Genomic DNA, 13,682 nt, shown 5'->3' with positions numbered 1-13,682 from the left:
GGAGGGTCCCGGACAGAGCTGGAGAAAAATATACAACAAAATTCTAACTCACAAAAAAGACCAGACTTCCTGGCCTGATGGAGGCTGGAGAAGCCTTAAGGGTATGGCTCCCTGCCACCTTTTTAGCTCAGTAATGAAATCACTGCTGAGGTTCACCCTTCAGCCAAAGATTAGACAGGCCCATAAAAGAAAACGAGATTAAAAGGGCACACCAGCCCAGGGGCAAGGACTAGAAGGCAGGAGGGGACAGGAAAGCTGGTAATAGGGAACCCAAGGTTGAGAAGGGAAATTGTTGGCACGTCGTGGGGATAGTAACCAATGTCACAAAACAATAGGTGTTCAATTGTTTTATTGTTTAATGAGAGGCTAGTTTGTTCTGTAAACCTTCACCTAAAGTACAATAATAAACAAACAAAAAACAAAGAACCACAGAATGGGGGGCTTTAAAGAACGGAAATTTATTGTATCACAGTTCTGGAGGCTAGAAGTCTGAATGCAGAGTGTCAGCAGGGCCATGTTCTCTTTGAAGGCTCTAGGGGATGATCTTCTCTTGTCTCTCTGCTTCTGGTAACCACAGGCACTTGACTGCTCTATATTGAGGGTAGTCCTCCCTAACTCATGCCATGGAGGCTTTCACATGGACGCAGCCATGCAGGGGAGGTTCTGCTGCTTTGAAAGGGCTTCAGAAAGGCGCACAAGTGCCATCATGACATAATTAACCCAGTTTCCTCACCCTGAGAAGTCAGGAGGCTGAGTAGCTGAGGTGAGGCAGAGGTAATAGGGTCAGCCGGGAACTGGTTGAGCTAGTGTCGTCAGAGGGTTTACAGGGAGGACTGGGCTGTAACCAGGTGCCACTGTAACCATGGCAGCACCATGGGTGTCAGAGTAGAACTGCACTCCATAGGGTTTTCAATGGCCGATTTTTCAGAAGTAGATCGCCAGGCCTTTCTTTCTCAGGCACCGCTGGGTGAACTGGAACCTCCAGTCTTTCAGTTAGCAGCCAAGTGCATTAAATGCCTGCACCACCCAGGGGCTCCTGGCTGTACTGGATGTATCCAGAGATGCACGTTCGAAAGATAAGACAGCGCCCAGCCTTGGCCTCAGCCTTGGCACCTGTGAGACCTCCCAATTTCAAAACACAGCGACTGGCCTGCGAAAAATGGTCTATGAATGTTGTTTTTAAAAAATAGCATGAAAAGGAGAAAGGAACTCATTAGGGCTGCCCGATTTGGCAAATAAAAATACAGGAGGCCCAATTAAATGTGCATGTCAGATAAACAACAAATAACTGCAAAATAATTATTCATTGTTTATTTGAAAATCAAATGTAATAAGGCATCCTGTATTTTATCTGGCAACCCCAAATTAATATGAGAACAGTTCTCTTAGTTACTTCAAAATGGGGAAAAGGGAATAAACAAAGGGAAGGAAAATATGGAAGGGGATTTTATTGATGCTTGTAGCATAATCGACATTGAGCATTTGGGTTCTAAATACAGGTTTTGAGTTAAAACAATGGTTGTTATAAAGTTCCATTCTTCCTTGCACAGGAGGGAAACGCATTCCTGGGCGGTACAGCAGAGAACCCTTCCTTCCTCCCGCAGGTTTGTGAGCCTCGGGGCCGCCTGCGAACAGCAAGAGCGACCCCTGGAGGAATAGCCTAGACACTGCAGCCAGGTGGGCGACTCCAGAGACCCCTGGTCTCTTCCCCACCGTGCAAGCCTTTAGGGTGCTTCCCTTTACTGGTCTGAGAGTAGGCAGAGGATTGCGAGGACACCTGGGACTTTGATTCTTCTCTTCTCAGGCCTCTCAAAAGCACATTTAGGTTCTCCCAGGCAGACCTTCTAGAGCGGTCTTGGGAGGACCTGGCCCCTTGCTTCCACCCCAACCTGGGCTTAAATTTGCACACATCCTCCTCAGATTCCTATTCCCAGTTTAAGGCTGTCTTCCATCCATTTTTGGAAACCCTGGTGGCATAGTGGTTAAGCGCTACAGCTGGTAACCAGAAGGTCGGCAGTTCAAATCCACCAGGTGCTCCTTGGAAATTCTATGTGGGCAATATTACTCTGTCTTATAGGGTCGTAATGAGTCAGAATCCACTCAATGGCAATGGTTTTTTTTTTTTTTTTTCCACCCATTTGCTCTGGGTTTTGCATTCTAGGATTTGTTAAACAAATTCGTCTGAGGCCTGTGAGCAGCTCTGGGCTTCCTTATTGAGACTGGCTAGGGCAGAGGCTGCCTGCTCTCTGGGGGAGCCCAAAAAAAAAAAAAAAAAAAAACCCAAACAGTTGCCGGTCAAGTCTGTGTGGACTCATGATGACCCCATGTGTGTAGGGTAGAACTGTGCCCCATATGGGTTCCAATGGCTGATTTTTCAGAAGTAGATCACCAGGATTTTCTTCCGAGGCACCTCTGATGGACTCAAACCTCCAACCTTTTGGTTAGCAGCTGACAGCTTAACCGTTTGTGCCCCCTAGGGACCCCTCTCTGGGGAGCAGGAAGGCTAATTTCATTTTTTTCTGGACAGGCTGGAAGAAGAGAAGTTGATGGTGTCTTTCCGGTAGAACATTTTCACTGAGGTATGAACAGCTGGGTGGGAAGGAGGGAGATTTGGTCTGATTTCCTCTACAACTACACCCCCGAACTCGTTGCCAACAAGTCAACTCTGACTCCTGGTAACCCCATGTGTGTCAGACTAGAACTGTGCTCCACAGGGTTTTCAGTGGATGATGTTTTTGGAAGTAGATGGCTAGGCCTTTCTTCTGAGGTGCTTCTGGGTGGACTCGAACCTCCATCATTTTGGTTAGCAGCTGAGCATGTTAACTGTTTGCACCACCCAGGGACTCCACACCAGGACTCAGGGAAGTCCAGGGCAGTGGGTCTCCGCCTTGGCTGACCAGGTAATCCCCTGAGGAGCTTTTTTTTTTTTTTTAATTAATTTTTATTAAGCTTCAAGTGAACATTTACCATTCCAATCAGTCTGTCACATGTAGGTTTACATACATCTTACTCCCTTCTCCCACTTGCTCTCCCCCTATTGAGTCAGCCCTTTCAGTCTCTTGTTTCGTGCCGATTTTGCCATCTTCCCTCTCTCTCTATCTTCCCATCCCCCCTCCAGTCAAGAGTTGCCAACACACTCTCCAGTGTCCACCTGATTTAATTAGCTCACTCTTCATCAGCATCTCTCTCCCCCCCCACTGACCAGTCCTTTTCATGCCTGATGATTTGTCTTCGGGGATGGTTCCTGTCCTGTGCCATCAGAAGTTCTGGGGAGCATTGTCTCTGGGATTCCTCTAGTTGCATTCATATCATTAGGTATGGTCTTTTTATGAGAATTTGGGGTCTGTATCCCACTGGTCTCCTGCTCCCTCAGGAGTTGTATGTTGTGCTCCCTGACAGGGCAGACATCGATTGTGGCCGGGCATCAACTAGTTCTTCTGGTCTCAGGATAATGTAGGTCTCTGGTTCATGTGGCCCTTTCTGTCTCTTGGGTTCTTAGTTGTCGTGTGGCCTTGGTGTTCTTCCTTTGCCTTTGCTCCAGGTGGGTTGAGACCAATTGATGTATCTTAGATGGCCGCTTGTTGGCATTTAGGACCCCAGGCGCCACAATTCAAAGTGGGATGCAGAATGTTTTCATAATAGAATTATTTTGCCCGTTGACTTAGAAGTCCCTGAGGAGCTTTTAAAGATCCCAGTGTTCAGGTAGCATCCCGGACAAACTGCGTCATCTAATTCCAGTGAGCGGCTGAGGTGCTGGTGGGGGAGGGAGGCAGGCAGTGTTCTCGTGGTTTCAAGGCCAGCCTTCGTGCACTGTGAGAGCTCAGAGCAAAACAAAACAGAAGGATAACCTGGTTTCTTGAAATGTGGAGGTCACACCACAGGAAACAAGAGGTGTGTCCATGGCTCCGTCCTACCTGACCCCCAAGAGTTCTTCTGTGTTGAACTGTATCCTGGGAGGCCAGAGGTGATAGGGCCCATCTAAGCAGTGAACTCAGGCGAGGCTCGGAGGAAGACCCAGAGCCTAGCCAGCCCAGGGGAGTCTGCGTTGTGCTCTCAGCGCTGCCTTGACGATGGTTCAGAGCGGGTGGTGAAAGGTCCAGAAGGGTCGCAGGGAAGCAGAGAGGCTCTTTGGACAAGTGGGCTCTCTTCAAGGGAAACAGGAGCCTCTGCACCATCAGGATGGGTGGTGAGTGTTGCCCCTGGTCTCTGAAAGGCCTAGGAACAGGGGAAGCATCTGAGAGTGGTGGGGAGAAGGCTCCACCTCAGGGTCCTCAGGTTCTCTCCAGTTTCCGGTCAGGTTTTCTCTCTCGGATCATAGCTTCCTAGGAAAAGGACATGGATTCTTCATTCCCAAGTCAGTCAGTCTAGGACTTTCCTCATCCTCCTTGCACTGAGGACACCCCCTCCAGCATCATAAGCTTTGGGCAGCTCTGAGTAACTAGTCAGGCCCCATCATAGCTGACCTGATGCATGGAAATTGGAAATTGCCATTTATAGCAAAAGCCAGTTACGGGGTTAGCTTTGTCATACAAGGGTACTTTGCTGCTCTGCAAATGATATTCTCCATTGAGAGGTGATAAAAGAGAATCTGAAACATCATTTAGTTTATAAAAGTTAACACTTGGTTTTTCAGGAAAGGCATGGAGTGGAGCAGCCTCCAAAGTGCTGAGGACACTGTGCAAGGATAGGGTGTCAATATAAAGGGGAAGGCACTTCACAGACATTGTGGCTCTGTATGTTATTTCTCAATTTCCTAGCAATTGGCAGTTAAGTGTCTTGTCTAATGAAATCAGTATATTATGACAATTTTTCAACAGCTAGCAATCAAGTTCTCGAGGAAGGGGTGCTGTTTTCTTAGTGGCACAAGGCACAAGGCTAGTATTGACATTGACTGTGACCCAGGAAGAGGAAGAGGGCAGAAAGGAGGCCAGGTCGATGGGGCCCAGAGGTCAGCATTAACTTCCCAGGGCAGGACAGGCAGTATCAGGCCTCTAGGGATACCCCAGGGAATTCTGTACCTCAGGGTGACTGTATTCCTGGATCCGGTTGGGACGAGACCTGTAAGTGACCCAAACTGTCTCAGGAGCAGAGAGCAGAGGGAAGTTGAGTGGGCAGGGAACAGACCTGAATAAGAGAAGCCACAGTAGAAGGAGAAATGAGACAAAAGGGAGGAGTCAGAATACCCAAATTCTATGCTCTTCCTACGCCTGCTCTGTGACCTTGAGCAAGTTACTCGCCCTCTCTGAGCAACTGGAGGCATATACGTGCAGAGCCCACCTCGGAGAATTGCTGGGTTATGGACTTGCACATTCTTGGATGCTCTATAACTTTCAAATCTAACCATGTCATTCCGCTGTTTAAACCCTGCGGTGACTCCCCAGCACCACAGGTGAAGTCAAACCTTGTCAGCACTGTTTCCAAGCCAGCTGGACCTAGTCTCGACCCCTGTTCCCAAGTGTACCTCAGTCCTCTACCTACCTCTATCCTTGTCACTGCCGTTAACTGCCTGCACAGACTGTGCTGTTTCCTGGCTCTGTGCTGTCCTACAAAGATGTGTTTATGGGGAGATTTATAGTAATGCTGATTGATGGTAGCAAAAAAAATTGGAAGCAATCTAAATGTCCATTGGGGATTGATTAAATAAACAATGGTATAACCACACCAGTGGAATACTATGGAACCATTGCAAACTTGCTAGATTTATATTTATTTGACATGGAAATAAGCGACAACATATATTTAGTTAAAAAGCAGGCTACAAAATAATACCATGTTCATTAAAAAAAAAAGTCTGCATATGTGAGTACGCATGGAAAAATAGGGAAGGAGGTACACCAAAATACTAGCATCTCGGCAGTGGGATTTCTGACAATTTTTACTTTCTTCTTATGTTTTTTTAAATTTTAAGATTTTTTATTTTATTTATTAATTGCCTTGTAGAGTTTCCAAGGCTGTAATCTTTTTTTTTTTTTAATTTTTATTGCGCTTTAAGTGAAAGTTTACAAATCAAGTCAGTTTCTCATACAAAAATTTATATACACCTTGCTAGGTTTTTTTAGGTAGGTTATATACTCCTAGTTGCTCTCACCCTAATGAGACAGCACACTCCTTTTCTCTACCCTCTATTTTCGTGTCCATTCAGTCAGCTTCTGACCCCCTCTGCCTTCTCATCTCCCCTCCAGACAGGAGCTGCCCACATAGTCTCATATGTCTACTTGATCCAAGAAGTTCACTCCTCACCAGTGTCATTTTCTATCCCATAGTCTAGTCCAGTCCTTGTCCGAAGAGTTGGCTTTGGGGATGGTTCCTGTCTTGGGCTAACTGAAGGTCTGGGGACCATGGCCTCTGGGGAAGATTTTTTTTTTTTTGGTAATGAGCACATACTGGGTTTAAAGTCAGAAAAAGCCATAAAATTGCTCATCCTATAAAGAATGCAGGTATAAAATTTTAAAAGATATGGATAATGTCTCTTCCAAATGACATTTGTATTGGCCTAATAATGTAGGGCTTACTCATCCCAGAGTCATGACGTAGATGACTTGTTCATTTGCATCCTTCCTCTGTGCATTCAGAGACTCTCTGCATGCCCCTTTCTCTTGGCAGAATTCGCTTGGTGACCCAGCTCTCAAGCTGGCCCCGGACCACTCCAACATCCCACACAGGCCTGGGTGCTAGTCAGAAGGACCTGACCTGCCTTTACCACCCAGAATTACGCAGGATGCCTGCACGTTTGGTGTCTCATTTAAGCTCCAAATAACCATGGGATGAAGGCAGGGTGCATGTTCTTATGTAGATAGGGAAACAGAACCTCCCATGAAGTAAAGGGACTGCCCAAATGGAGAAACTTGGGCTAGAAACTGATTTCTGACTCCCACTCCAGTGCCCTTCTACCCTGAGAGCCTGTATTGCTTAGTGGTTAACATCAAGACACTGGCAGCAGACAACCTGCCTTTGGATCCTGGCTCTGCCACCTACCAACTGTGTGACATTGGGCCTCTTCCTTTACCTCTCTGTGCAGTGTCTAGAACATAATAAGCACTAAATAAATTTTCAGGCATACCAAAATCCGTTGCTGTCGCGAGGATTCCGACTCATAGTGACTCTATAGGACAGCGTAGAACAGCCCCATAGAGTTTCCAAGGCTATAAATCTTTACAGAAGCAGACTGCCATGTCTTTCTCCTGCAGCGCAGCTGGTTAGTTGAAACCACCGACCTTTTGGTCAGTAGCCGAACACTTAATCGCTGCGCCACCCAAAAAAACGGGCCCGTTGCCATTGAGTTGATTCTGAATCTTAGTGATCTTATGCACCACCAGGGCTCCTCAATAGCTGGGTAATACAACTTAAATCAGAATATGAGTTTGAATATCTGATTAAAAAAATACATACACATTGATTAACATATGGAACATCTACCCTGCAGCTATTATTCTAACCCCTCTGCTCTTTGTTGGCAAGGATATCAAATGGGGGCCAGGAGTTTGCCCAGGACTAGCCCATGGATGTGACAGTGTCTCTTGTACTTATAGTTTGGAAGGAAATGAGCAGATTTTTCCTTTTTCTGGATCACTCCCCGTTCTCATTCCTAACCTTTTTGAACTTCTCTTTTCTGCCCCCTTATCTGGCCTTCCAGTCCCTGGGTGGTGTAAATGGTTAATCTGCTTGGTTGCTAACTGGAAAGTTGGCAGTTCCAGTGCACCCAGAGGTGCCTTGGAAGAAAGGCCTGGCAATCTACTCCTGAAAAACCAGCCATTGAAAAACGCTATGGAGAACAATTCTACTCTGACACGCACGGAGTTGCCCTGAGTCAGAGTCAGCTCCAGAGCTACTGGTTACCTGGCCTTTGAAGCTCCAGGTAGAGAACGTGCATGGAATTGCTTAAGATCCCTCAACTGGCACACGGCCTGCAGGCATTTTCACAACCTGCTCTGTAAAGGAAAGCTGTAGACAAGCACCTGCCTGGTGCAGGATGTGTGACCCAGTGACAACGGTGTTTCCCAGAGTTTATGGATGTTATTTGTTTGTTTTTATCACAGCCTACTTCTTTATGAAACACCTTCAGTCCTAGAAGTTCATCAGGCAAGGTAGCTCCGGCTGAACTGCATAGTTCCCAGTGCTCCGAGATGTAGTGGAAAGGCTGGCCCTGGAATCAAGGGACTTGAGTCTGGACCTGGCTCCCAAATCATCCTCAGTACCCACATCCTTGGGAGATCTGTTAAGTTTCCGTGAACAAATTCGACCCTGAGCCCCCAGGTACGGGATATGGAGGCAAAGAGATGGAAACTCAGGGAAGTCCTGGGGCTGGAGACCAGGGAACAGAGTAAGAATAATCCCGCACTGCACTGATCCTATGACCCCCACCCTCCACCAGGGACTTCCAACTGCCCATTGAGCCCTGCACCCTCTCTGCTCATCCTTTAATCCAGAAAGTGACACCTGAGTCTGTCTACTTCCTAGAATCTCCTCTCTGCCATCCAACTTCCCACCACCCACCAAGAACCTACTAGTCCAGACTCTGAAGTGGACCTTTGGCTACCAGGGTGACCCTCTGACCCTTGTCTTTCTAATACATGTGTACCCAGAGACCCCAGCTGGGACAGGAACGACCAGCAAGAATGTGCCCTAGAATGATTTAGGGATCTTTCTGACCAATAAAGGCTTGAAGCAAATTCAATAGCAGCGTGGGTCTGTTCCATTTAAGGAACACTTCGGTAATCCCATGAAATAAGTGATCGTCATATCAACTAATCCACTGAAATGCAATTAAACTCTTATCCAGTCACATGTGATTGCAATAAAGTTTAAATCATGTGAACAAAGTACATAATTTATGCCTAAGCTCAAAATGACCTGGCTTGATTTGTTTTTGAGGCTGGCATTTTGAATTTGTGAGTGTGTGCATATGTGTGCATACTCCTTCAATTAACAATGCTATGGTTCAGTAAAAAATTAAGATCTGGTTTAGGTGTGGCTCAAAGTTTATCAAATTAGTATGTTTATTCTTGTCTTGGTCTAAAGTTCAACTTGGGATAAACTCTTCAATGTCAAGGATCAAGTTTAATTATCCCCAGCAAAAACACCCACTGCTGTCAAGTCGGTTCTGACTCATAGCAACCCTACAAGACAGAGTAGAACTGCCCCATAAGGTTTCCATGGAGCCACTGGTATATTTGAATTGCTGACCTCTTGGTTAGCAGCCAAGCTCTTACCCAATTATCCCTAGAGTCCAGTAGAATGCTTGGTACTTATTAGGTGCTCAAGAAATATTAACTGATTAAATCAATGACAATATTATATAGTCAAGGAGCTATAAGAAGCAGGCCTACATTGATTAAGGCTTTTAATTGTAAGTTGGCATCAGTTTGGAGTTCTACCTGTTGAGGGTCATGTAGCCACCCACCTGTCTAGTTTGATTTTTGAGTACATTTCTGTTCAGAAGCTGAGAGGTTAACCTGTGGGGGTTATAGAACCATAATGCCTCCTAATTGTTGAGGGCTTATTACACACTCTGCACTCTGCTAAGCAACTTACACAGTTGATTTCCTTTTACCTGCACGATAACCTTAAGAGTTGGTATTATTCCCATTTTACAGATCAGGAAATGGAGGCTTGGAGAGACCAGGCGTCCTAATCATGATCACCGAGCCAGAAGATGGCAGTGCAAGATTTTATGTCAGGTGTGTTTGACTCCAAAGTCCAAGCTCCTAACTCCCACTCCATACTGGCTCCCGCTCTACTCCTTGGAGCCCTCCGGCAGACCATCCCCTGCGAAATTTAGGAAACATTAGCCAGGCTCACTGCACTCTGCCGCTTGATTTTTTGCGTCGTGAATGTCTTGGGAAGCCTTTTCTGGTGCCACTTGTCTTTTGCTTGTTCTTCTTGAACAACTTGTTCGCCCAGTTTGAGTCTTCGGCAGGGCTCTCCCTGGAAAAAGAGATGAAGTGGAGGTTTGTTAACAGCCTCTCCTGTGTCCTATAACAACAGGGCCCTGCTACAGCTCAGAAGGCAGATACACCTGTGCTGTGGGGCTCAACCCTGGCTGAATGTCAGAGTTCCCAGGGAACTTTTTTCTGTAATCGATGCACATTTATCTAAGTAACATCATGCCAACTAATCAACTGAAACTCAAACTTTTATACGGCAATATGTAAGTGCAATAAAATTTAAATTATGTGAAAAAACTGCATAATTTATACCTAAGCTCAACATCATTAAACTTACATAAACCCTTTCAAAAAGTTTTATAGTAAAATTTATACTTAATGTAGGAAGCAGGTATATTTTAATATATTTGATATGATGTAGAGTGGAAACATCAAAATTAAGGGTGTCTCAGGTCTTGCTCTCCCAACACGTGCAACTGTGGCCTCAGAGAAACCCAACCACTGCCAGAACTGCCCCAAGGCAGAAGTGATAGGCTTGAGGGGAGAAATACCCCAAATTTCTTTTTGTGTATCCCTTGGGTCTCCTGCTGCCACCTTCCATTGGCTAACCCAACTGACATCCAACTGGTAACCGAGTCCTCAGGGAACTAAAAAAAATACAGATCTGCAGGCCCTTTCATAATTTCTTTAACTAATGGATTATATGTTACAAATCCTAGAAAACTAATGCACATTATAAAAAAGTCTTTCTGAGGATAATATCTAACATAAGGAATATTAGATCCCTCATCATTCTGGAAGGAGCCCTGGTGGTACAGTGGTTAAGTGCTTGGCTGCTAACTGAAAGGTTGGCAGTTCGAATCCACTAGCTGCTCCATGGGAGAAAGATGTAGCAGTCTACTTCTGTAAAGACTACAGCCTTGGAAACCCTATGGGGTAGTATTACTCTGTATTATAGGGTCACTATGAGTTTTATGAGTTGGAATTGACTAGATGGCAATGGATTTTTTTTTTTTTTTATCATGGTAGAAAATAATTTGAATTAAGGGAAGTCTCTGGTAGTGCCAGGTCCCTGGGAGCCACAAATGGTTAAGGACTCAACTACTAACTGAAAAGTTGGTGGTTCAAACTCACTCAGAGGTGCCTTGGAAGAAAGGCCTGGTAATTTGCTTCTGAAAAGTGACAGCCTTGAAAACCTTATGGAGTGCTGTTCTATTCTGCACACATGGAATTGTCATGAGTCACAATCAACTCAGTGGCAGCCGGTTTTTTGATAAAAAAAAAAAAGAAAACCGGTTTTTGATAGAACTCCTCAAATCATGCTGTGCAGGGGCTACGTAAGGCTAGGATGTGGAATGCCTGCTAATTCTCTTGAACTGAGAGTAAAATAAGGGGAGGAACAAAGAGAGGGAGCACGTTCTCCACTGAGCTTAACGAAGATGCATTCCCCAATGTGCGGAGGAGGGGATGGAATAGAATGACACTGTCGCCGTGAACAGGCTCATTTGCCACACATTTCCTTCACTGAGGAAGAACAGAGGAGCGGTGGTGGTGGTCAGTGAAACATAAAGGGGTGGACTATACTAACACAAACTAGAATATGATCCCATTGTTCCCAGGGGCGGCAAAAGAAATGGAAAATATCAGAGTTGTAGTGACAGGAAAAGACAGAGGGGGCACTTGCCATCAAGTGCAAGTCTAAGGGCGTGCCAGATGAGGCACAGAAAGACATTCCGAGGTGCCACAAATATAAAAGGCACCTGACTGAGGCAGCTGGACAAGTGCGGGGAAGGCATTTCTACTGATCCGTCGCTGCTTTCAACGTCTATTCAACTTGAACTTGGGGGGTACAACTTTTAGAAATTGCCCCTGGGCACTCGTTACCCTTGCTACGCCTCGGAAAATGTCACTTAGCTGGACCTTCCCCTCAACCCTGAGTTCTTGCTCTTAACTTCTGACCAAAGCAAAGTACAAGTTCCCAGTCGAGAAGAAACTTACATCACACAAGGCTTGCAGATGGTTTCTTTCACATTAACCAGAGGTGTGGCGCTTTTTGGATTTGAAGCACTAAGGGGAGCTACAGCCAAAAGGAAAATGACAGGTGAGATGAGGGAGATGGGGTGGGGGAGGCGTACTTAGTCATTCCTGAAATAAGAGCATTTCACAACAATAAATATCTCACTTGTTCTCAAATATTTAGGATTTGAATCGGGTTGTTGGGTTTGATTCAGACCCAGGGCAGCACCACCTATGGGAGGACCCATACTGACTCTTGATGTAGTAGTATAAACAATTCCCTCACAAAAAATTTTCATGTTAGGGACAGTTTTCAGGAAAATAGGAGCCTGAACCTTCTATCACCTGTATTATGTAATGATTTTTCTTATCAGAATAGAGAATATTAATAGCTTATGATCATTGTTCTCAAATAGTATCTTTGCGTGTTTTCGATGATTTGGGGGATACAGTATCTATGAAGATTAACATGCATTTATGTAATATATGTATTTACGTAAATAAATATAACCTAGAATACATTTGGATTCCCCTACTTGAAGTTCCTTTGTTCGGGGGCCTGTTGAATGGCCCTAGCTCTCCCAGATCGATTTTCGGTGAGGCCTTGTTCCTTTGTTTTTGGATTTTCCTAGGACTTTTTGCCCTTCCTCCCCCACCGCCATGGTCATCGCTAAATGACCTACGAGAACAAACCCTGGGGAGGCTCTGCTCTGCCGCGGTCCCTCTGATGATCCGCGATGTGGCTGCTGAGGCTCAGCTGAGGATTGTAACAGAGCTTCTCAACCTCAGTGCTACTGACATTGAGGGCCAGATAACTGTCTGTTTTGGGGCTGTTGCGCGCATTGGAGGATATTTAGCAGCATCCCTACCCACTAGAGATTCTGATTCAGTGGGTAACGGTGGGACCTGAAGATTTTCATTTTTAACAAAGTTCCCAGGTGATGAGGTTGCTGCCACCCACTAGGTGCCAGTAGTACACAGTTGTGGCTGCTCTGATACTTGTGACAACCAAAAATGTCTCCAGACATTACCAAATGTCTCCTGGTGGGGGGGGGGGGGTGGTGGGGTGGGGGGGGTGGGGTGGGTGTGATTTGCACCCATTTGAGAACCACTGGGCTATAGGTACCCTCTGTCCACCCCCGAGGCAAGTGGAGGTAAACATGAATGAAGAACACCAACTCAGGGCCCATGATTGCTCAGGCACCTGAAAACAAGTGGCACAGGTGTGAGTAATATAAAATAAATGCATTGTATTAAATAGGAAATAAAAGGGCGTGTGACAACACTTTGGCAATTTTCTGACTATTTATGTCCTGATATTTTTGTCTCATTCTGATGAAAAGAATCATAGGTAAACCCATTCCAGAGAAGGGGGTCACTCCTGACTTGCGGCAGATCCCTAAACAGGGAAACCCTGCTAATCCGTGCTGCTGTTCGCCATACCTAGGGAAGCTTGGTTGATGGACCCTGATGGTGCTCTACTGCCTGGCTTCAGTCCGCCATTTGGGTACCTCTCCCTCTGCCCTCACCCACACCATCCACAGAGGTCGAACAAGAATCCTATTCATCCCGAATGTACCTTGCAGTTTCCTACCTTGCAACCAAGTCTCTAGAATAAACAAAACCTGAAGTGCTCTTTCTACTTTCTCCCATTCAATCCCACAAAGCACGACTGCCAAAATCCTGCCCATTTCAATTCGCCTGTCACCTCCACCAAGAAGCCTTCCTTGTTCCCGGAGACAGAGGTGATATTATTCTCCTCTATAAATGCCCCCCCCAACA

At 45.8% G+C, this 13,682-nt stretch overlaps 1 protein-coding gene across 2 annotated transcripts in view; it reads right to left on the bottom strand.

Annotated features, from left to right (window-relative positions):
* Positions 1 to 4,244: 4,244 nt before the first annotated feature.
* PNPLA1 (patatin like phospholipase domain containing 1) overlaps positions 4,245 to 13,682 on the bottom strand; it is a 64,247-nt gene continuing 54,809 nt past the window's right edge. Inside the window, exons 7-10 of one of the 2 annotated variants that reach the window (XM_049890711.1) lie at positions 11,883 to 11,969; positions 9,799 to 9,924; positions 5,019 to 5,124; positions 4,245 to 4,322 (exon numbers count right to left, since the gene is read on the bottom strand). In XM_049890711.1, the coding sequence (XP_049746668.1) occupies positions 4,272 to 4,322; positions 5,019 to 5,124; positions 9,799 to 9,924; positions 11,883 to 11,969 (370 nt within the window). In that variant the 3' untranslated portion in view covers positions 4,245 to 4,271. Of the gene's footprint in view, positions 4,323 to 5,018; positions 5,125 to 9,794; positions 9,925 to 11,882; positions 11,970 to 13,682 lie in introns of those variants that run through there. The other variant, XM_049890721.1, reaches the window with a different exon arrangement.

The sequence above is a fragment of the Elephas maximus genome, chromosome 1 (genome assembly GCF_024166365.1).
Source record: "Elephas maximus indicus isolate mEleMax1 chromosome 1, mEleMax1 primary haplotype, whole genome shotgun sequence".
NCBI lineage: Eukaryota > Metazoa > Chordata > Mammalia > Proboscidea > Elephantidae > Elephas > Elephas maximus.
This window is presented reverse-complemented; position numbering and strand designations above follow the sequence as displayed.